Here is a 22,121-nt window from a genome sequence, read left to right as displayed (position 1 = left end):
ATAAGATAGCTTACTGAGATCCTGTCTCAAAATGAAAAGTCCAGAGATGGCTCCACTCAGTGGAAAGTGCTTGCCAAGTATGTGAGGCACTTGGTTCAATCCGACAGAAGAATGTACAGAGTTCAGTCCTTGCTTTAGAGCCCCTTACCTCTCCTTCCGTAGATGTGCTTGTCTGCTGTGCTCAGCAGTAGAAAGGGTTCTGTGTTAACTCTGGTTCTTGTCGTTGCAGCTGACTGTTCTACCTTCAGAGTGGACACTGCTGTCATCAAACAGAGAGTGCCGATCTTACTCAAGTACTTAGACTCAGACACAGAGAAGGAACTACAAGCACTTTATGCACTACAAGCATCAATAGTAAAACTTGACCAACCTGCCAGTAAGTTTCCATATTAGTACAGTGAGTCGAGCCAGTCAGATAGAACTTGTAAGCCTTGAAAGTTGGGGTTTGGACATGGGCAGTGGGACGACTTGCAACAACTTCCAGAGTCAGCAATGTGAAAACCTATGTGAGAAAATGCTGTTAAGTCAAGTTAAGTAGGCGGTGGTGTCACACACCTTTAATCCCAGCACTCGGGGGGAGGCAGGTGGATCTCTGATCTCAGTGAGTTTGAAGCCAGCCTGGGCTACAGAGCAAGTTCTGGGACCACCAGGACTGTTACACAGAGAAACCCTGTCTCAAACTCCAGGAAAGGAAAAAGTCTAGCTTAGAGCTGAGAGAGAGAGGAGAGGAGAGGAGAGAGAGAGAGAGTTAAAGATCATTGGCTGCTCTTCCAGTGGACCTAGGTTTGGTTCCCGGTACCCACATGGCCACCCACAGCCAGTCTTAACTCCAGTTCCAGGAGATACAACTCCCTCTTCTGGTCTCCACACCCACCAGGCATGCACATGGTGCACAGATACACATACATGCAAGCTAAACATCCAAACACATAAAATTTTAAATATAACTTTTAAAAAAAAGTCTAGTTGAACTGGATGGGTAACATTCCCCCATCATCTTAGGGTGTGACTAGGGTAAAGGAAGCATAGCTTCAAGGCCAGCTTGGGCTGCAGTGTAAGAATATATCTCAAAGGCAACTGGTGTAGAGTTGATCTTTCCATAGGACCAGGTCTAATGGCTCTGCTGTCACAATGAATGTATGTACCCTGCTCAGTATGGCGACCCTGAGATGCTTGTGGCCGTGGTACATGTAAATGTAGCTATTGTGACTGAGAAATGAATTTCCCATTTTATTTAACTTGCATTTAAGTAGCCCTCTGTGGGCATCTTAAATGCAGATTAAATAGCCTTGAGAGGCTGGCCAGTGATCTCGGCATCCTGAGCACTGGCATTTACCAAGACTTCCATTACCCATGCCACCCCAGTGTCAGGTGCTGGCCAGTGAATCTTGGACGCCCTCAGGAATTACTGCAGTTTGTACATGTAGATGGAGCAGGCTCATTTTGGCGATGGCCTTGAGTGGTTCCCAGATATTTTGCTTGTGTTCTGACGTTTGCAGAGTTATCCTCTGAAGGTGGAAGTGCTCCTCAGTCTTCCTGGGAGAGGAGAGGAAGAACTAAAGCATCTTATCCTCAGAGTTAGTCAGAGAGGGCACTGAAGGCTGAACCCAAAGCTATAGTTGTTTTTCCTTCTCTCAAAGTCATATGAGGTCATGTGACAGGATAGCGTTCTTCTGAGGTGTTGCAGAAAAGGACACTAGCTTTTCAGATGAGGTGCTGTCTGATGAAATAAATGGCTGCCAAGTTGACATTAGGTATATTGACCTCAGACATCCTGGGAACTGTTGGTTTGGGAACCTGCCACCATCAGACTTGTAGTCTTGTTCCATTTCCCTGTAGATCAACTGGAGTTGTTCTGATTTTATTTTTGTTGGGTTTTGGCATGATTTATTTCACTGTTAAACTATTATAATTAAGAAGATTAATCAAGGGCTGGAGAGATGGCTCAGAGGTTAAGAGCACTGCCTGTTCTTCCAAACATCCTGAGTTCAATTCCCAGCAACCACATGGTGGCTCACAACCATCTGGAATGGGGTCTGGTGCCCTCTTCTGGCCTGCAGGCATACACACACAGACAGAATATTGTATACAAAATAAATAAATAAATATTTAAAAAAAAGGAAAAAAGAACACATTTAAAAAAAAAGAAGATTAATCAAGAAATGTGGCTATAAATCTGTCTGGTTCTCATACTAATTGACATTTACCCTTCATTCACTGCCTCCTCCACTAGTGTGATGGTCAGGAAGCTAGCTGCAGTGAGTCCTAAGAGTCAGGGGTGATGGTGCTCACCTTTAATCCAGCACTCAGTGAGCAGAGGCAGGTGGATCTCAGTGAGTTCAAGGCTAGCCTGCTCTACATAGTGAGTTTGTGGCCAGCCAGAGCTACATAGTAAAACCCCATCATGATAGAATTATCTTTTTCTCTTTTGCTGTGCTATGGGTTGAACTCAGTTCCAAAGAACTGTTTAAAGGAAGAATAAATACATTTAAAGGAGCGTAATGTCTCTACCAGTGTTCTCCCTTTTCCACTGTAAGAGAAAAATAATTCCAGTTATTCAAACAGTTAAGATATTTAATACTCCAAAGTGCAGAGATCACCTTGCCCTGTGTTTTCTGTACAAAGTCACTCTTTGTTTTTCGTACAGCCTTAGAATTTGTGAAGTGTTTAATTTGATAACTATATAGTAAGAAACAGCTTCTCCAGTATCTGAACATAGTTGGATTTGAATAAAATAAAAGGTATAAAAGTAATATAGACTGCTTAGGGTTTTCCTCTGCAAATGGCTGTTAATGTTTGCAGCATCAAAAGTGTGTGAAGCGTGGTCCTAGGAAGTATTTGTTCACTGTGTTGATTCAGTTGTTCACTGCCTGCATTCACACTCTGGGCCACACATCACTGCTTCTTCTTGCTGCTGCGATGCCCCAACCAATGGCTGTTTCCACCCACTTGCAGATTTGCTCCGGATGTTTTTTGATTGCCTGTATGACGAGGAGGTGATCTCAGAGGATGCCTTTTATAAATGGGAGAGCAGCAAGGACCCTGCAGAGCAGAATGGGAAGGGCGTGGCCCTCAAGTCTGTCACAGCATTTTTCACGTGGCTGCGGGAAGCAGAAGAGGAATCCGAGGATAACTAATGCTCCAAACACACGAGAGAAACAAAGGAAACCATTGAAGGATTTTTTTAAAAAGTTTCACTTCTTCGCCAATCACAGTGCAGCAAGGCCAACTCTCGCAGAAACCCCACGTGTGCACGAGTGGGAGAGGGAAAAGGAAACAGGTGATCATGGAGGATAAAGGTGCTGGAACAAGGAGACAGCAAACCTGAGGGCGGGAGCTCGAAAACCAAAATACATGTACTATTTATAGAAAATATTTTCTGTTTTAATCTTTTCTTTTTAAATGAGGACTCATACTTAAAAAAAAACACATTTAGCAAAAAAAAAAAAAGAAAAAAGAAAAAAAGAAAAAAAGAAAGGAAAAACAGTTGAGAACTTTTAATTTATTTTAAGGACTGCAAATGCCAGTGTGTAATTTTTAATTTGCAGTTTCTGTAAACAACTTGGATAATAGAAAAGCAGAGAAATCAATTTCCCTCCCCTTCAGATACACCCACATCTGTGTTCAGACACAGCTGTTAGTCCAGACTTGAAGGTTTGGGGTGAACAAGGTAAGAAAGATCCCTTCCCTTCCCCCCCCCTTTCTCTCTCTCTCTCTCTCTCTCTCTCTCTCTCTCTCTCTCTCTCTCTCTCTCTCTCGTTCCACTCCCACCCCTGATCAGATCTTTCTGCCTGCCTCTCAGCTTGCTTCAAAAAGTTAAAAATCACACTAGTAATCAAAACATACATAACCTCGGAACAGAAGGAAGTACTGTGGACCAGAAAAATCCAAGAATTGTTCAAAAAAAAGTGCTACCCTGGAAACACCCTGAGTACCATTGAAATCGTTAGAGCAATCTTAAGGCTTGTAAATACATAGAACAAATATTTAAAAACATAAAAAAGGAACTGACTCAATACTATTTCTTTTCACTTTCAAAATATAAGGAACAAAATAAAGACAAGCATTGCAAGTTTAAAATAACGCGACGTCTCCTTTTGACAGCTTGGGAGGTGCTGGCTGGCTGCTCACTACCTAATCCCAGTTGCTTCTGACAGTGTGGCTGATGATGTGTGTGCATCCGTGTATGTTTCAGTCCAGTGTGGATATGGGGGGTGCTTGAGTGTAGATGGGAGTGCAGCTGTGTGTATGAGGGTGCAGCAGAGCACCCCATAATATCACTGATTTTTAAATCTCTCATTAATCTTTATAGTAAAGAATCCCAAAGGTGGGTGGGAAGATGGCTCTGTGGTTAAGAGTACTTGCAGCTCTTACAGAGGACCTGGGCTCAGTTCCCAGCGCACAAATGGCTGCTCACCACTGTAGTGCCTGTATTTCCAACTCCAGGGGATACAACATGTTCACACAGACATGCATTCCATCAAAGTACCAATGTGCATAAAATAAAAAATCATGTAGAAAAAAATAAAAAAGAATCCCAAAGGTAACTTTGGAAGGAGTCTAAGAAGTTGAGCCAACAAATTGCCTCTTCAGGTAAAAGTGCTCACTGCCAAGCATGGTGGCCTCAGCTTGACCCCTGTGTCCACATGCTGGCATGAGAGTCAGTTTCTGCAAATTGTTCTCCGACCTCCACACATGCTGATGCCCGTGTGCTTGTGAACACGCACGCACACACACATGCATAAAGTGGGGGAAAAAATGAGAGCTAAATGCTGCTTTGTGGTAGGAGTGGGGTTCAGCATCACTCAAGCTGCGTGGATGACCACATCACTCCACTCGAGCTTCATTGGGCCCTTCCGTGGGTGTGAGCCCTCTGGTGACCTGCTAGCCTATTTCTCTCCTTCCCCTCCATGCAGATAGTACTTGGATATGGAGTTTGTTTCTGGGCTTTCACCCTACAAAATGTGTTTATGAACAAAGCCAGCCTGATCCCAAATAAATACTTTGTATTCCATATCCATATAATCTGAGATTTGTACCAGCTTCTGCCTAACAGTGTCCACAGGAGGAGACCTGCCGACGTGATGCAGCAGGGCAGTTTTCTGCTGTGGTAAAGGGCTTTCCTGGACCGGGCTGAGCACACTCAGAATCCGAGTGGATGTGGTCACGGAGCCTGTTGTTCTGTGGTGAAGAGTCGGCAACATCAGCCATAATAGTGAACTTGGGAAGTGGTTTGGGAGGGCCTGGGTGCCTTGGAAGTTTCAGAAAAGTTACCTGATTGAATGGTGTAATGTGGTAACGTCTCCAGGACCCTTGTGCAGATGATTCCCATCCAGGAAGCTCCTGTGAGGTGCAGGCTTTGTGGTGGAGCTGGTGGTGTGCATGCGGGTGGGGAAACTGAGAAGACTTGCGTAATTAAGCTCCAGGTCATTCTGGAGTTAATGAGTTCTGAGTTCTAAATGAAGTTATGAACATTGAACTAATGCAATTTGTTGGCCAAGTGTGTAGCCTTGGGATTGCTACCAGCACAGTGTGGTGGGATCCAGTTTAAGATGAACAGTGTTTGGATATGGTTAGCTCATGCCTGTGATTCCAGGACAGGAGAGACTGACACGGGAACTGCTGCCGATTCAAGATCAGCCTAGGTTAAAGAGTGAGAGTCTATCTGGGGGGACAATTTGCAGAAAGTACGAGTTTCTGCAAGGCCGGGAACCTGAGTTCAAACCCCAGCACCCATATAAAAAGGTGTGTTTGGTTTTGTGTGCCTGTAACCCCAATCCTGGAAAGATGGAGGCATGCTGCTCCAGAGAGAGCATTATGACCAGAGTGAAAGTCAACTCAGTGAGCGAGCCTGTCTGAAGGCAGTAAGTCAGAGAGCTCTTAAGACTCTGCTCAGATGGGTGCTCTTACTACAGCATGCATGTAGCACACGCATGGATACACAAAGCCCCAAAGCAATAATAGGCAACAACTGGCTTGCCTTCACTGCTTCAAGACACAAGCTCTCCAGGGCCTGGGGGTAAAACACAACATTTTTACTTCAGGAGCAGGTATAGTTCAGTAAGTGTCTCTGGTGCAATGAAAACAGTTGACAGTTATTCAGCAACTTAAAAGATGTCATTTTTAAGGGGAGAAAAAAAAGCAAGTTTGCAAAATGCATTTTAAATTCTTGGGTAGACACAGTTGGGTGGTAGAGTCGTTTTTCTAAGCAGACATTCACAGGCTGAGGATACAGGCAGCAAAGTGTATTCTTAGCACAGGTTAGGTCCTATGTCCAATTCCCAGTACCAACTAGAAACAAAAACTTACCATCTACAAAGTGTCACAGCCTCTGCTCTGTAGGAGTTTCTGTATTGCATAAAAACAAAGATTGATCCAGGCATAATGACACACCAGCATTCAGGAGGCAGAGGCAGGCGGGTCTACAAAGCAGATTCCAGGACAGTCGGGGCTACACAAACCAGAAAGGTTGGGGTTCGCACTCTAGTTTGCTTTGTCTAAACCTTGGCATAGGCTCATGTCCCCTAGCTGTCTCACACTCTTGCTTTTAGCACTTACACAATGTAAGATGCCTCAGGCATGTTTTGTATTTTCCCTCCCAACCCTGGGATAAGGGCCTGGCACCTGGTGAGGGTGCTTTTTGAGACCAAAGTCTCAGTGAGTTACTGCTCTCGGGCTTCTCAGCATCCTAGTTGCAGAATTCATCACAATCTCTCCTGAAGGAAAGATTTCCACAGGAGACATGGGCCTCGCTGACCTGGGAGCGGGCAGTGCTGGTGAGGGATATCTGAGAGTGCTGTCCTGGCATGTATGGGACCCTGAGCAGGAGGGAGGGAGGGAGGAAACACAATCTCTGACCTCTCCATGACCTTTCTTTGAGCTGCCAACTCACAAAAAGCAATATAGAATTATTAATTTTAAATGCTTAGCAGATAGCCCAGGCTTGTTTTAACTAGCTCCTATGCCTTAACCCAGTCCTATTGATCTGTGCTGATCCGAGGCTCGTTTTCCCATCCTGCTCACTCTGCATCTCATCTGACTCTGCCCTTTTCCCCAGAATTCTCTGCCCCGAAACCCCTGCCTAGCTACTCTTTATTAACCTAAAAGTAATACATATTTGCAGTGTTCCACAGTATTTCCCCCTTTAGTCTAATTAAAAAGGAAGGTTTTTAACTTTGACATGCTGAAATTATAACAAGAAAGTTATCAAGTAATTAGTTACACCGGGCAGTGGTGGCACACACCTTTGATCCCAGCACTCAGAAGGCAGAGACAGACGGATTTCTGTGAGTTCGAGGCCACCCTGGTCTACAGAAAGTTCCAGGACAGTCAGAGCTACATAGAGAAACCTTGTTTCGACGACCCCCCCCCCAATAAAAGATGTCAGAGGCCATGAGAGTTCCAACAGGTGGCACCTAGTGTTCAGATGTCAACCCACCAGAGGAGTGTTTCTGCCTAGGTGAGGCCTGCAGGACGATCAACTCTGAAAACTGTTGCTCACTTTGCTAAAGCAGCTTGGTGTCGCCCCCAATACCTGCACTGTAGTGTTAATCTCATGTGATGTACATAATATGATTGCATTTCAACTTTATGGACACATATCTGTGGTTGATCAGGAAGATGACTTAATTTAATAAATAGTTTTGATACATAGAATGTATACTTGGACATGCTTCATAATTGGATATTTGCCCCACAAGGACTTTGGCCACTTAAAAACCGGCTTTGTTCTTTTGCTTGTTGGGTAAATTCCCCTACTCTGTGGGACCACGAGTGAATTTAGTCACATAGTCAAAAACCTTGGTTTTCACAGTCTACTCTCCCCTCCATTCCCTGAGGTAAACATTAGGAGCTAGCTCCCCACAATTATCTCCCATTTAGCAGGACATGTGGTCAGGAAAGGAGTCTTTGATACAGGTCACATTTGGGACCTTCAGAGATAAAGGAGTATGGCAATCTGAGCTTGTTTGATTCCTAGTCCTTCCTGATAAGGAGACTTGGTGCCCCAAGTTCTCCCACAACCAACTTGGGAAAGTGCTAACCTCAGTTGACCCCCAGCTCTAACCCTAAAAAGTTATTAAATGCCCTACACCTACTCTTACCTTGGTTTTCCAATACAGGACTTTAACTTGCGAATGTAGTATTTGCGCAGACTTCTCCCTTCTAATTTAAAGTTTCTTAAATCAACTTTTTTGCTTCTTAATGCTGACTGGGCATCTTTCTAGCCACACTTCCCTGGGGTCATAAAAGAAGCTGACAGTGCCCCTAGGGATAGCACTTACGGACTTTATGACCCTGAGAAATTCTAGCTCTGTAACTTTGCAGTTACCAGAGAATTGCCTCTGTGTGTGTATGTGTATGGAAAACTGCAGCATGAGATAACAATAAAAAGAAACTGACACAGAGAAGCACAGAGTAGATTTCTTTGTCCTCAGACCCTTTGAGCCCTACACTGTCTGTACCCTTCTGAATCCTGAGGGGACATCTGAGGCTGGCACTCAATTACCCTGATAAAAAAGAATTACAGTTATAATATCCAATCCGTCTGTATTTGGCAGAATTGGATAAAATACTGTCTATCTTTGTGAGTCTAAAGTTTTATACCTAATCTATCTATTTTCTAAGAAAAACTTGTTTAGTTATTTCATCTTTAACTCCAATACTCCAGAAGGGTATAATGTTACCTACTGACAGGGACATCTGCTTCCCTGGACAGTCACCCAAAGTTCTTCTGTAACATTCGGTCATCCAGCTTTGGCATACAGGCCTAGTATTTGTGACAGACATTTTTGAGAAGTGGGAATTTTGAAGGACCGTCCTACCTTTTCTTGGCAAAGTTGGGAGTCTTTTGTATTCTGCTTGTCCAGTTTGGACAGTATACTGTCAGCAATTTAGGCAAGGTGAGTTTCTTGCACTAATGACTAGCTTTTACCATAAAGAAAGCAAACTCCATATGGATCATCTTTGATGTTCATCATCATCTTTTGAAGTAAATTGGTGCTGTCAGGAGGAGATGTATCTCCCTATCAAGAAAAGCCTTATGTGGGCTGGAGAGATGATTCAGCGGTTAAGAGCATTGCCTGCTCTTCCAAAGGTCTTGAGTTCAATTCCCAGCAACCACATGGTGGCTCACAACCATCTGTAATGAGGTCTGATGCCCTCTTCTGGACTACAGGCATACATGCAGACAGAATATTGTATGCATAATAAAATAAATAAATATTAAAAAAAGAAAAGCCTGTTATCAAAATATTTTAAGTGATATATTCTGTAAGTGAAGTGTTTGAAGACCATCTATCTAACCTTGAAAACAGGATGACTAAAATGACTACAAGTTTGATTATCATAGATGACTAACTACTAACCTGTATTTCTTAATTATACATTAGATTTGTAAATGAGCTGCATAAACACAGTACCCCAAAACAAGAGTAAAAACATACATACACTATAACAAAACTAAGCTTGTATCAATAAACCAAAATATATGCCAGTATAAAATATTTTGAGATTAATAATTGCTTTTTGGATTAAACTGATTTCAATAATCTGCCCTTTTCATCTCATTTCTATATCATATCCCCCCTTTTTCTAGAAAGAGATATTTCAATTTGACCTTCTGTTTAACTTTTTTCCTGACTGATCAATAACAACTTGTAACTAACTCCCCTTAACTGATGACAAAAATCTATATCCCATCTTTTGGGAATTTGGACGCTGTTTCTCTAGCCTGCTTCCTGTTGTCTGGGGATGCTAACATCTTTGGGGGACCCTGAGAAAAGTTAAGATGATGGTTAAGTCTTGGCTGGAATAGTTTGTGAGGCTAGATCATCTCAGCCAGTAGCCTTGAAGCTGTTCCGGATGCAGAACTCTGAGGAAACTGCAACAGAGGTGCTCTGAGATGTTGGATCAACTGGACTATCTATTTTTATTGGTGTCTGGTCCCCTTGCTCTGAAAATACATAAACTTTTAAAGGTAATAATACCTATATGCATTAATACAGGTATAGACTGTTGTACACAAGTTAACCCAAGCTGATTTCTTTGTTTTATGTTTGAATAGGTAAAATATACATTGTGTCTCATCGTTTGTGTTTATTTCTGTATGTCTGTAAGCAGGATTTTTAGGGCGTCTTCCTTGATCAAACCTGATCATTTTTTTTTAAAGATTTATTATGTATACAACATTCTGCCTCCATGTATGCCTGCATGCCAGAGGAGGGCACCAGATCTCATTACAGATGGTTGTGAGCCACCATGTGGTTGCTGGGAATTGAACTCAGGACCTTTGGAAGAGCAGCCAGTGCTCTTAACCTCTGAGCCATCTCTCCAGCCCAAACCCGATCATCTTTAACTTTGAATGAATCCAAAGCTTTTCATTTTCTGTGCTTTGAGGTAAATTGGTTTAAGTAACATGACATTTTTCAAAAGAAAAGAGGCCAATGAAAGAAACTGGCAGAGAAAATGAACTGCATGGGAGCCAAATGTTATTACCGGAATGATGGTGAAGGCCTGCAGTAGAATGGGCCTCTGCAAGTGATGTGGGGTTTACCATTGGTTATTGAAGAAGCTTAGTAAAGCCAGGTAGGAAATCCAAACAGATAGAGAAAGTAGGTGGAGTCAGACACCTTGTAGCTGCCAAAGGAGAAAAATGCCAGCCACAAGCCAGAACCTTACCGGTAGGCCACACCCTTGTGGCAATACACACATTAATAGAAATGGGTTAATTTAAGATATGAGTTAGCTAGAAATATGCTTAAGCTATTGGTCAAACAGTGTTGTAATTAATATAGTTTCTGTGTTATTCATGTCCAGGCGGCTGGGAAATGAACGAGCAGTCTCTGCCAACATGCAGGTGGGCAGGATATGGGGGTGGTTACTCAAGTGCAGTTTGAACATCCTTTCTAGCAGGTGGGGAGTGTCTTCTGAACAAGTGGGAAGGAACTCTGGAATCTGGTAAGTGATGGCCCGTCCAACACCATAGTTACTGTGGGAGCCTATGTGCGACTCAGTTGCCATCCAGAATCCATTTTGACTCTAAGTCTTTTGAGTTCAAGCTTGCCTGCTCAGCTTTTTCCAATACCTTGAGGGCTGTGAGAGACTTAGCCCATGAGAAAAGAACACTATCTAGTAGAGTGTATACTGCTGACGACAAACCTCAGGAACACCAGTAGAAAGTGAGGCTGCTTTCTAAACTGCAAGCGTGCGTTGGAGAGGAGGCTGCTCACTCCTGGTCTTGTGGTTAGATACTGACATGTGAGTTGTGCTTTGTTCTGCTTTTGTATATAAGCAAGTTATTAAGTAAACTCTAGGCTGTATGGCTGTTTTGGCGTGACCAAACATCCCTCCCAATTCTATCCTGTGTTTCTGTCCCAGTTCCTTTCATTTGACTTTTCCTCATCCTTAATGACCCCTAATCTAGGAACCCTAGCTGACTTTGTAGGAGCAGGCTTCTACAGTTAGTGTGCATACAATGGAGCTGAGAAGCCTAGTGTGTCCTCTTCTATAAATATTTCCTTTTTTGAGATTCATTTTTATGTATATAAGTGTTTTATCTGTATGTGTAAATGTACACCACATGCATGCCTGGTGCCCTTGGAGACCAAAAGAGTGTATTGGATCTCCTTTAACTGAAGTTATAGGTGGTTATGAGTTGCCATGTCTGTACTGATGAACCCAGGTCCTCTAGAAGATCAATAAGCAATAAGAGTTCTTAACTGCTGAGCCATCTCTCCAGTCCAAGATTTCATTTTTATTTTGTTGCACACCCTTCTTTTGGAGGGGTGTACATGAGTGCAGGCCAAAAGAGGGTTTCAGAAACCCTGGAGTCACAGGCAGTTGTGAGCTGACTGGCATGGGTGCTGAGAACCAAACGATGGTCCTCTGCAAGAGCAGAAAGCTCTGTTTATCTCTTAGCCACCTCTCTAGTTCTCTTGCCCTACTTTTTTTTTTCTCTTCACTTTGGTTATTCGAGACAGGATTTCTCTGTGTAACCGTCCTGGCTGTCTTGGGACTCACTTTGTAGACCAGGCTGGCCTCAAACTCACAGAGATCTGCCTGCCTCTGCCTCCTGGATGCTAGGATTACAGGAGTGCACCACCACTGCCTGGCTCACCCTACATTTTTACTGTACTTTTCCTATGCTTAGGTATGTTTAAGTGCACAGACACTATTGTGTTAACATTAGCCTGCAATGCTGTCGGAGGACCAGGAGGCTGTGCCACAGGTGTGGAGTAAGCCACCACATCTCGGTTGGTGTAGTGACATCTCCCTAACAGATTTCTTAGATCACACCCCTTTGTTAAGTGTGGCACCACTGTTCTCTCATTAGATTTCACTAAAGACCATTTTTTTTAATTCCTTGATTTTGTGGTGTGTGTGTGTGTGTGTGTGTGTTTGTGTGTGTGTGTGTGTGGTGTGCATGCCATGGTGCACAAATATAAGTGAGAGGACAGTTTCCTGCAGTCAGATCTCTTCTACCATATGCATCCCAGGGATCAAAGTCAGGATGTCAGGCTTGGTAACAGGTGCTTGTACTTGCTGGGCCACCGTGCTGGGATCAAGTAGTCTTCACAGATCGTGTCTCAGCAACCACTTCCAGTTCCCAGAGTTACCAAAATGGTACAAGTAGCTGTAGGATCTCTGGAATGAGCACCTATATGGAACACCTCGGGGTGGATCCTGGACCAGTGCCATCAGCATCACATGTAAGGTGATGAACCACAGTCTCCTAAAACAGAATGAATAGAAGCACTTCAGGTGACTCCCAGGTATTTTTTGGGACTATAGATGCAGCACAATGGTAGAGTGCTTGCCTAGCATGGACGAGACTCTTGGTTCCAACCACAGCCCCTCGAAAATGGCTCTTCTGGGCATCATCCACAGCTCTGGCAAGTTCCATAGGCTAAATAATAAAAACTGCCTCTCAAAGCTGGAGGCATCTTTTATCTGTAGGACTCCAGAGAACAAGAAGTTCAAGGCCAGCCTGAGTTATATATTGAGACACAGTTAAAGGTGGGACAGAGGAGAAAAATAAGACAAGGCTAAAGAAATGATTTATCATTTAAGAACACTGCTCTTCCCAGGGGACAGTTCAGTTCCCAACATCTATTAGGTGACTCACAACCATGTGTAACTCCAGCTCCCAGGGGATCCAGCACCCTCTTGCCATGGGCTCTAACACATGTGACATTTTCACGAAGACACACACACACACACACACACACACACACACACACGAAAGAATAAGAAATCTGGGGCTGGAGAGATGGCTCAGAGGTTAAGAGCATTGCCTGCTCTTCCAAAGGTCCTGAGTTCAATTCCCGGCAACCACATGGTGGCTCATAACCATCTGGTAATGGGGTCTGGTGCCCTCTTCTGGCCTGCAGGCATACACAGACAGTATATTGTATATATAATAAATAAATATTTTTTAAAAAAATAAGAAAGCCAGGCAGTGGTGGTGCACGCCTTTAACTCCAGCACTCAGGAGGCACGGGCAGGTGAATCTTTTTGAGTTTGAAGCTAGCCTGGTCTACAGAGCAAGTTCCAGGACAGCTAGGGCTGTTACACAGAGAAACCCTGTCTCAAAAAAAAAAAAAAAAAAAAGAAGAAGAAGAAGAAGAAGATAAAATACATTAAAACACGATAATTTTCAGGTGCCTGCAGGCTGGCATCTAGTTGCTCTTCATACCAGCTCATGACATATAAGATAGGCCTGCTCCCTTTCACCAGGTGTGCCCCAAAAGCTGGCCCTGCCTTCTGTCAGCATTGACACTTGTACTTGGTTTTAAGACCATATGTGTCCCTAAAATATTCTTGCCAACATGAACCTTCCTTTCTTTCTTTGGGGAAATGATGTACTGGGTCTCTTCTGGAGTGGTGGAATTGCAGAACAAGGGTGATAACTCCGCTTTGCCTCGGTTTTCTCATCTAAAATAGAAATACCATATCCACTTGAAGGTTGAATGGCACACTGCTTACCTGGCGGCCTGTAGTTTCCCCCACAATCCATAGTCTTATTCATATGTGGTCATGCACAATTAACAGACACCATCATCAGCAATTTAGGAGAATGTGGGGTTGGCCTCCTTGCAGTTGGACATTCTCATTACTCCAGTTCTGATCCACTCCTTACCAGGGGCTACATATGCCCTCCTCTTGAGTAGACCAGAGGCCCCATCTAAACAGCCTTCCTGCAGCAGCCCCTATTTCCAGGTGTCCAGACAGGCACTCAAGACCAGTGTTGTTTCCCAGGACATTGACAGCCGCCAAATTTATTGACGCTTGGGCTGCCACAGTTGTTGTGGCCGGAGCAGGGACTGGCATTGGAACAGTGTTTGGCAGTTTGACCATTGGCTATGCCAGGAACCTGTCTCTCAAGCAACAACTCCTCTCCTATGCCATTGTGGGCTTTACCCTGACTGGGGCCATGGGACTCTTCTGTTTGATGGTCGCCTTCCTCATCCTCTTCGCCACATGAGGCTCCATGTGGTCAACCAGCCGTCCCTGCTGCTTTGACTCCATGACAGTCCTGGTGCTGGAGTATGCTAAGCTTTACCATTAAACAACAATGTTTCTCTAAAAGGTAAATAAAACAAAATAAAAAGAAATCTGAAAAATGGGGAATGATAACAGGTCTAAAAGCTATTAGTAAGATGATTCAACCAATGGGTTCCTTACAGCCTGGAATTCCCTTGCTTTCTCTATTACTTAAAGATGACCTAGTATAGTGATTGATTTAAAGATTGCTTTTTTACTACTGTAACAAAAACAGGATAGAGAAAAATTTGCCTTCACAGTGCCTACTTAAAAAAAATTCCCAGCCTGTTAAAGGGTATCAGTAGAAAATTCTTCCACAGGGGATGTTAAATAGACCTAACTTGTGTTGATATTTTGCACAACAGCCATTGGAAATATTTCCTCAATCTACAATTTACCATCATATGGAGGATGCCATACAAGCTCATTCATTTACAGATACCTTAGAAAAAATATTTAAAGAACTTAAAATAATTTGCCTTGTTGGGGATCACAAGTTGCTCCTTAAAAAATACAAAAAGGAGATTCTATTAATTACCTAGAATATAAAATAGGTTTACAAAAAATTAACCAGGCAGTGGTGGCACATACCTTTAATCCCAGCACTTGGGAGGCAGAGGTAGGCGTGGGTCTCTGTGAGTTCAAGACCAGGAGGTCTATAAGAGCTAGTTCTGAGACTGACGATAAAATTTTGCTTTGAATCTGACCAAAGTTAACCATAGAATTTTGGATGACTGAGGACAGACAGAGAGGCTGGAAGTAGTAAATAGGGCAGGGCGAGTCTTAGAGTGGGTCCCGACCCTTTTGGATGGAGGAACGAGAGAGGAGGTCGTTGGTTCCTTCTCTGCCACTTCTCTTATCATTCAGGTTCTTACCCGGATTTCTGACTCCCGGGTTTTTATTGTTAAGGAATAATTAAATACACACATGGGGCAAGACAGTAAACTATGACTGGTAGGTACATTAAAGAACTCACCGCTGCATTGTTGATGGTGGAAAGGCGCCTCAGGTGGCAGAGGCAAGCTGCTGCCACAGCAGGAACTAACAACCACCACCAGAGTAATTACAGACTTAATTCATTTCTATATATTCAATTTGTTGATTTATTTATTTATCTTGCTTTTGTTTTTTCGAGACAGGGTTTCTCTCTGTAGTTTTGGAGCCTGTTCTGGTACTTGCTCTGTAGCCCAGGTTGGTCTCAGACTCACAGAGATCCGCCTGCCTCTGCCTCCCGAGTGCTGGGGTTAAAGTTGTGTGCCACCACTGCCCAGCCTTTTTGAGATGGGCCCTCACTCTATATAACCCAGGCTGGCCTTCAACTTATAGCAATTCTCCTGCCTAAGCCTCTTTAGTATTGATATTACATGCAAGAGACACTATGCCCAACTCATTTTCCTTAATTATTAAATATTACTGGAAAACAATCTATACCTTTAATCTTTAAAAAAAATTATTGCAGTCAATTATCTGTGTGTGCATGTATCGGTGCCCTTGTGCTGTGTCATGAATTGTAGAGGTCAGAGGGCAATTTGGATGAGTGAGTGCTCACCTTTCACCATGCGGGTACCAGGGACTGAATTTAGGTTGTCAGGGTTTACCCACTGGGCCAGTTTACTAGCCCATAATCTGAGAAATTAAAATTTCTCAAATGGCACCATATTTACAGAACAAAGATGTTGGCTGGGGCAACCAACTCAGTTTGCTGGGATTTCTTTGTTTTAAAAACAAGTTTTAAGCCAGGCAGTGGTTGCACAGGTCTTTAATCCCAGCACTTGGGAGGCAAAGAAAGGTGGATCTCTGTGAATTTGAGGCCGGCCTAGTCTACAGAGCTTGTTCCAGAACAGCCTGAGCTATCCAGAGAAACCTTGTCTTGAAACAAAACAAAACAAGAAAGCCTTTAAATTTTCTCAATAAAAGTAGAAAATAAAAATAAAAACTGAAAGTTTGGCCAGGCATGGTGGTGTGTGCCTTTAATACCAGCACTCTGGAGGCAGAGGCAGAAGGATCTTTGCGAGTTCAAGATTAGCCTGATGTACACAGTTCCAGGACAGGCAGAGCTACATAGAGAACCCTCAAGGAAGATAAACCTGAAAGTCCCGTCTACCACCAACTGTACATTCCCAAACTCCCAACCTCCAAGTTGTGAATATATGGGGACAGCTGGTCACATTGGGTGTCACTGAACCCACTCACTGTCTCTGGCTACCCATTCCAGGCTCTGCTGCTTTACTGCCCAGCAAAGACTGACCTGTACAGCTGCCAGAAAAAAAAAAAAAATGGAAGACTAGGGATGGCGTCGTTGGCACTTTTACTGTTCTTGTTTCAGTTTTGTTTGTTTTTTTGTGTTGTAGAATATTATATGCTACATTTGTTTATGCTGTGGAATATTTGTTTAATGATGCAAAGATGAGTTGCATTCTTTTTATACACTTTTATTGATATTTATTGAGCTCTACATTTTTCTCTGCTCCCCTCCCTGCTTCTCCCCTCCCCCTTTCAATTCTCCCCCAAGGTCCCCATGCTCCCAATTTACTTAGGAGATCTTGTCTTTTTATACTTTCTACTTACCATGTAGATTAGATCTATGTAAGTCTCTCTTAGTGTCTGCATTGTTGTCTAAGTTCTCTGGGATTGTGGTTTGTAGGCTGGCTTACTTACTTACTTACTTTATTTATTTTTGCTTTATTTTTTATCTTTGCTTTGCTTTTCTGTTTATGTTTGGTTGATTTTAGTTTGAAGTCTATTTTGTTAGATATTAGGATAGCTAAACCCACTTGTTTCTTAGGTCCATTTGATTGGTATATTTTTCCCCAATCCTTTACTCTGAGATGATATCTGTTTTTGAGGTTGAGATGTGTTTCTTGTATGCAGAAGAAGGATGGATTCTGTTTTCATATCCAATCTGTTAGCCTGTGCCTTTTTATAGGTAAGTTGTATTCTTTTATGTTGCATTTGTTTAACTCTGTAAAGCTGTGTTACTTTGCCTGTCTTAAACACCTGATTGGTCTAATAAAGAGCTGAATAGCCAATAGCAAGGCAGTAGAAGGATAGGCAGGGCTGACAGGCAGAGAGAAATAAGTAGAGAAAAAGAGGGATTAGGAATAGGAAGCAAGAGAGAAAAAGGAGAGAGAAAAGAAGGGGACAGCCACCCAGCTACACAGCCAGACACGGAACAAGAAGGAAAGAAAAGGTATACAGAAATAAGAAAGATAAAAGCCCAGAAACAAAAAGGTAGATGGCATAATTTAAAGTAAAGCTGGCTAAAAACAAGTCAAGCTAAGGCTGGGCACTTGCAAGAAAAAGACTACGTGTGTGTGTGTGTGTGTGTGTTGATTTGGGAACTGGGTAGCAGACCCCCAAAAGAGCAAGGAACTAAAGGAGCAGAAAAACAATCCCTGACTGGCCCTGGTTGTCCTGGAACTCGCTCTGTAGACCAGACTGGCCTCCAGCTCACAGAGATCCACCCACCTGCCTCTGCCTCCCTAGGGCTGTATACACCATGCCCAGCTCACTTTTACTTTCTATTACACAGTGAAATCAAAACTCGGTCTGTTCTTTCTAGCAAACCCAGGAAGCAGGGTCTTCATCAGCTCCAGTATCAGGGAAGGGGAGGGGAAGGACCTTAATAGCCAGACTAAGGCTCGTAACCTGGCCCCTAGCGTCTGTTCCCACACTGAAAAACATCTCTGACAACAGTCTCTGTGTTTTTCTTGCTTTGAGAGCTGAACTGTAAACGTCCCAAGATGAAAGATGCTGCAAACTCGACAGTGGTGCTGGAAATCCTAGAGTGGAGGGTGTGTCTCGGGATGGGCACTTGCCCAGCACACTCAAGGCTGAGTATAAAAACCCTATCCTTACAATGAAAGTCTTGGCTGTTTGTCTAGAAGCCCCGAGGAAGCACTCTAGGAGGACCTGATGGGTCCTGCTGCACTGAATCATGCTCCTGGCAAACATGAGCCACACTGTAAGACAGTAACTATTGTTCATGCTCAGCCTCAAGACCACGATACTGCTTTGGGTTGGAACTCAGTCATCATCAGTTGCTTCAACTTTCCCCATCTGTATGCCCAACACTCCAAAGCCACCTCTTCTTTTCTATTCAAATATCAAGTTTTAGTCTAACAGATTTAGATGCCATGCATCTATAAATCTGATGACTAGGAGGGAAAAAAAAGATTATTGCCTTAACAGGCTGTGGATTAAGCAAAGCTTGCTATATGTTCAGTTAAATACACCTTAGCTTTTGTTGAAAGTTAGATATGCTACAATGACATTCCTGTAACGGTAAAATGGCGTAGTTCCCCGAGGGGCGGCAGCGGGCCACAAGCAGCAGCCAGGCCCCACCACCAGAGGCCTCTGTGGGTCCCAGGCGGGTGGGAGACCTCGGCAGGGCAGTCTGTCCCACGAGGAGCTGCGGTGGGTGAGAGCTGGATAGACGCCATGCGGAGAGAGGGTTTGGGTATGGTTCATTCAGTGGGTTATGGAAGAAAAGGGAAAGGGGGGAAGGGGAGAAGGGGAAAGGGGAGAGAGAGGCATAGAGAGAAAGAGAGACAGAAAGAGGGGGAAAGAAGAGAAGAGGCCTCAGCCACCTCTTCAGAAGAGAGAGATGGGGGCAGAGAATACAGGCTGGAAGTGGCTGGAAGTGGAAGGGGGAGTGGGCATGGCTTGTCTCTTAAAGGGACAGTAGGTCAGAACAATTCCCAGGGTTTTTCCATATATGTGTGTGTGTTTGCCCCTCCCCATTTAGACAGGGTCTCTCTACATAGCCCTAGCTGTCCTGAAACTTACTATATATACCAGGCTAGCCTTGAACTCAAGAGAACTCTGCCTGCCTTTGTTTTCCAAGTGCTGGTATCAAAGGGGAGTGTGCCACCACACCAGGTTGCAAGTGCTTTCTTGAGATTTACAACTTCAGTTTCTGGCAATTACATGGTTGTGTGTTCTTTACATTTTTGTTCTATCATTCTACTTTCTTGTAAACAGAATGAGATATTTTTAATTTTAGGTATAAATCTGTGGAGATGCCTCCCAATTCTTATTGGAATCATCTTGCATGAGATAGGACTCAAAATGTAGGAAGTAGCAGATGATACTGAGGCCAGTCTGTGTCCATAGTAAGTTCTAGGACAGGACTACATAGATCCTGTCTTAAATACAGACACACACCAATTGTGGAAGTTTTCCAGAATATTAATACACAAAAGTGGTGTCTTAGTTAGGTTTCCTATTGCTGTGAAGAGACGCCATGACAACTCTTATAAGGAAAGCACTTAACTGTGGTGGCTTATAGTTCAGAGATTCAGTCCATTATCAGCATGGTGAGGAATATGGCTGTAGGGTAAACGGGTCATCTTGAGGATGAAGATCAAGACTGTCCCATGAACCTCAATGCCCCAATTCAGCAGGAAGTAGTCTAACAAAAATGTTGCCCCCCTTCCAATCTCCACTGGTGGTTCATTAGCAAACAAAAAAGGGGGGAATGTAGGATAAAAGGGATAACCAAGGAAACCCACTCTGGCCCTGAAACCAGACCTAGTGAAAGTATCACACCCTTTAGCCCTGAACCCAAAACATAAGAAACATACCCTGACTCTGAAACAAGTGCCAAAGAAACACACTTTGGCCCTGGAATTAGAACCAGCGAAAGAAATATGCCCTGGTCCCAAAACTAGAGCCAAAAAGCTAAAGAAAAAAACAGGCCAGTGAAAGAAATACAGTTTGCCCCCAAAACTAGAGCCAACTCTGCCCCCTAACCAACTGAACATGAAACCAACCAATCCTTGAGCAGAAAATCATCCTGAGAAAACTCCACCCTTAAAAAGCCCTAAATAACCTCCTCTGAGTGTTCAGTAGCTGGCTATCCTTTCCCATCTTGGGAGAGGCAGCCACTCTCCTAGACTACTCCTTCCCAAATAAATCTTTCTTAAAAGAGTTTTGGGAGAAGATCTTTCACCATCCTGGAGAAGGACCTTTGCTGAGACGTTCCCTTAGGGAACTGAGTAGAAAAACCAGAAGTAACAGTTACATCTGCTAGGAGACTCCCTTGGGAGTTAAGCAGAAAAGGTAATTTTTAATTTTTCATCAGAGCCCAAGGAGATTGCTACATTTCTGAAGGGGCTTCCCCTTTAGCAGAATGAAACAGAAATGACATCTTGGGCTGGAGCAGATTGGAAGAAACGGTTAGCTTCCATTAGTGGAATGGAGTGGAGCTCAGCTGTAACAGCTTTCTCTAGGAGAGGAGCAGGATCCTGCAGGGAGACCATCCCCCACTGTATCCCAGCTTCAGGTGCAGCCTCACTTCCTGACAAGTCAGGATACCTTATCTAGCCTCCAGAGCTGTTCTATTGCGGCTCTAGGTATAGCCTGACTCTGGATATAGGTATATCCAGAAAAGTCAGGATACCTTTCCTTCCAGAGTTGTAACACTCACTTACAATGGTGACATGCAGGAGTGCAGGCATGGTGCTGCAAGAGAAGCTGAGGGTCCTCCATCTAACAGGCAACAGGAAGTCCCCGGACACTCTGAGGCAAGCTTGAGCAGAGACCTGAAAGCCCACCTCCACAGTGCCATACTTCTTCCAACAAGACCACACCTCCTAATAGTGCCACTCCCTTTGGGGACCATGTTCTTTCAAGCCACCACAAGTGGGATGGGGACAGGTGTCTCAGTGGTTTAGGTCCCTTGTTCTTGTAGAGGACTTCCGTTTGGTTTCCAGCAGTTTACAACTGACTTCAACTTAATTTCCAGGGATGCAGACAATCCTCAAGCACCTGAAAACACCTGGTTGACACATGCACAGGCATACACACATATACAAGAATAAAAACATTTTCAAGAGAGGGTTTAAAAAAGATATAGAATTATTAAGAAAACAGAATCCCTCAAAATGACCAAAATTCCCCCCTTTTAACATTTTCTTCATACAATATATTTGATCATGTTTTCCCCCTCCTTCAACTCCTCATAAATCCAATTCGGATCTCCCCATAAATCCCTTTTGAAGGGCTTAAATATGACACCAGTGTTCCAGGGATTGGTAATGTCACCAATGCTGATGTTCACCAGTGAGGAGTTTTTAATGGTGGTGATTTAATCGACTTAGAACTTTTGGAGCGTTGGCCAGGGGAATAGAGGTATGTTTAATTGGTTTCCGAAATCAGCCATTAGAAAGATTGACCTGCACTTGAGTGGGCCACTGCACTAGCTTCGGCACAACGCGTGCATCATCAGAGACCAGCTCCATATCCATAGACTCCCGCTACTTTACACACTTGGTTCTTCTCAAATTGGCTTTGAAGAATCACACCTACCACCTTTCCTTTCTGCCCCTTCTGTAGTTCAACAGGCTCTCGTGCATTCCCAAGCTGGTCTTAAATTGGTTCCACGCCCAAAATGACCTTGAAATTTTGATCCTCTTGCCTCCACCTACTGAGTGCTAGCTTTACAAGACTGCGCCAGCACACTGGTCGTTATGAAGTGCTGGCAAATGAACCCAAGGCTTTCTTCACTTTAGACAAATCCTAACCACTGAACTACTTCTCCAGCTCCAAGATGACAGTTCTCAACAGCGGTGGTGTGT

At 43.6% G+C, this 22,121-nt stretch overlaps 1 protein-coding gene across 6 annotated transcripts in view; it reads left to right on the top strand.

Moving 5' to 3' along the window:
* The window catches only part of Eif4g3 (eukaryotic translation initiation factor 4 gamma 3), a 230,731-nt gene extending 226,648 nt beyond the window's left edge, over nt 1-4,083 (top strand). For all 6 annotated transcript variants that reach the window (XM_087906998.1, XM_087906999.1, XM_087906997.1 and 3 more), the window contains 2 exons: nt 230-376; nt 2,956-4,083. In XM_087906998.1, the coding sequence (XP_087763124.1) occupies nt 230-376; nt 2,956-3,137 (329 nt within the window). In that variant the 3' untranslated portion in view covers nt 3,138-4,083. The remainder of the gene's footprint in view (nt 1-229; nt 377-2,955) is intronic.
* Nucleotides 4,084-22,121: the final 18,038 nt, after the last annotated feature.

The sequence above is a fragment of the Myodes glareolus genome, chromosome 6 (assembly GCF_982192425.1).
Source record: "Myodes glareolus chromosome 6, mMyoGla1.1, whole genome shotgun sequence".
Classification (NCBI taxonomy): domain Eukaryota; kingdom Metazoa; phylum Chordata; class Mammalia; order Rodentia; family Cricetidae; genus Myodes; species Myodes glareolus.
Note: the sequence above shows the minus strand (reverse complement) of the source record. Positions and strands in the feature narration are given on the sequence as shown.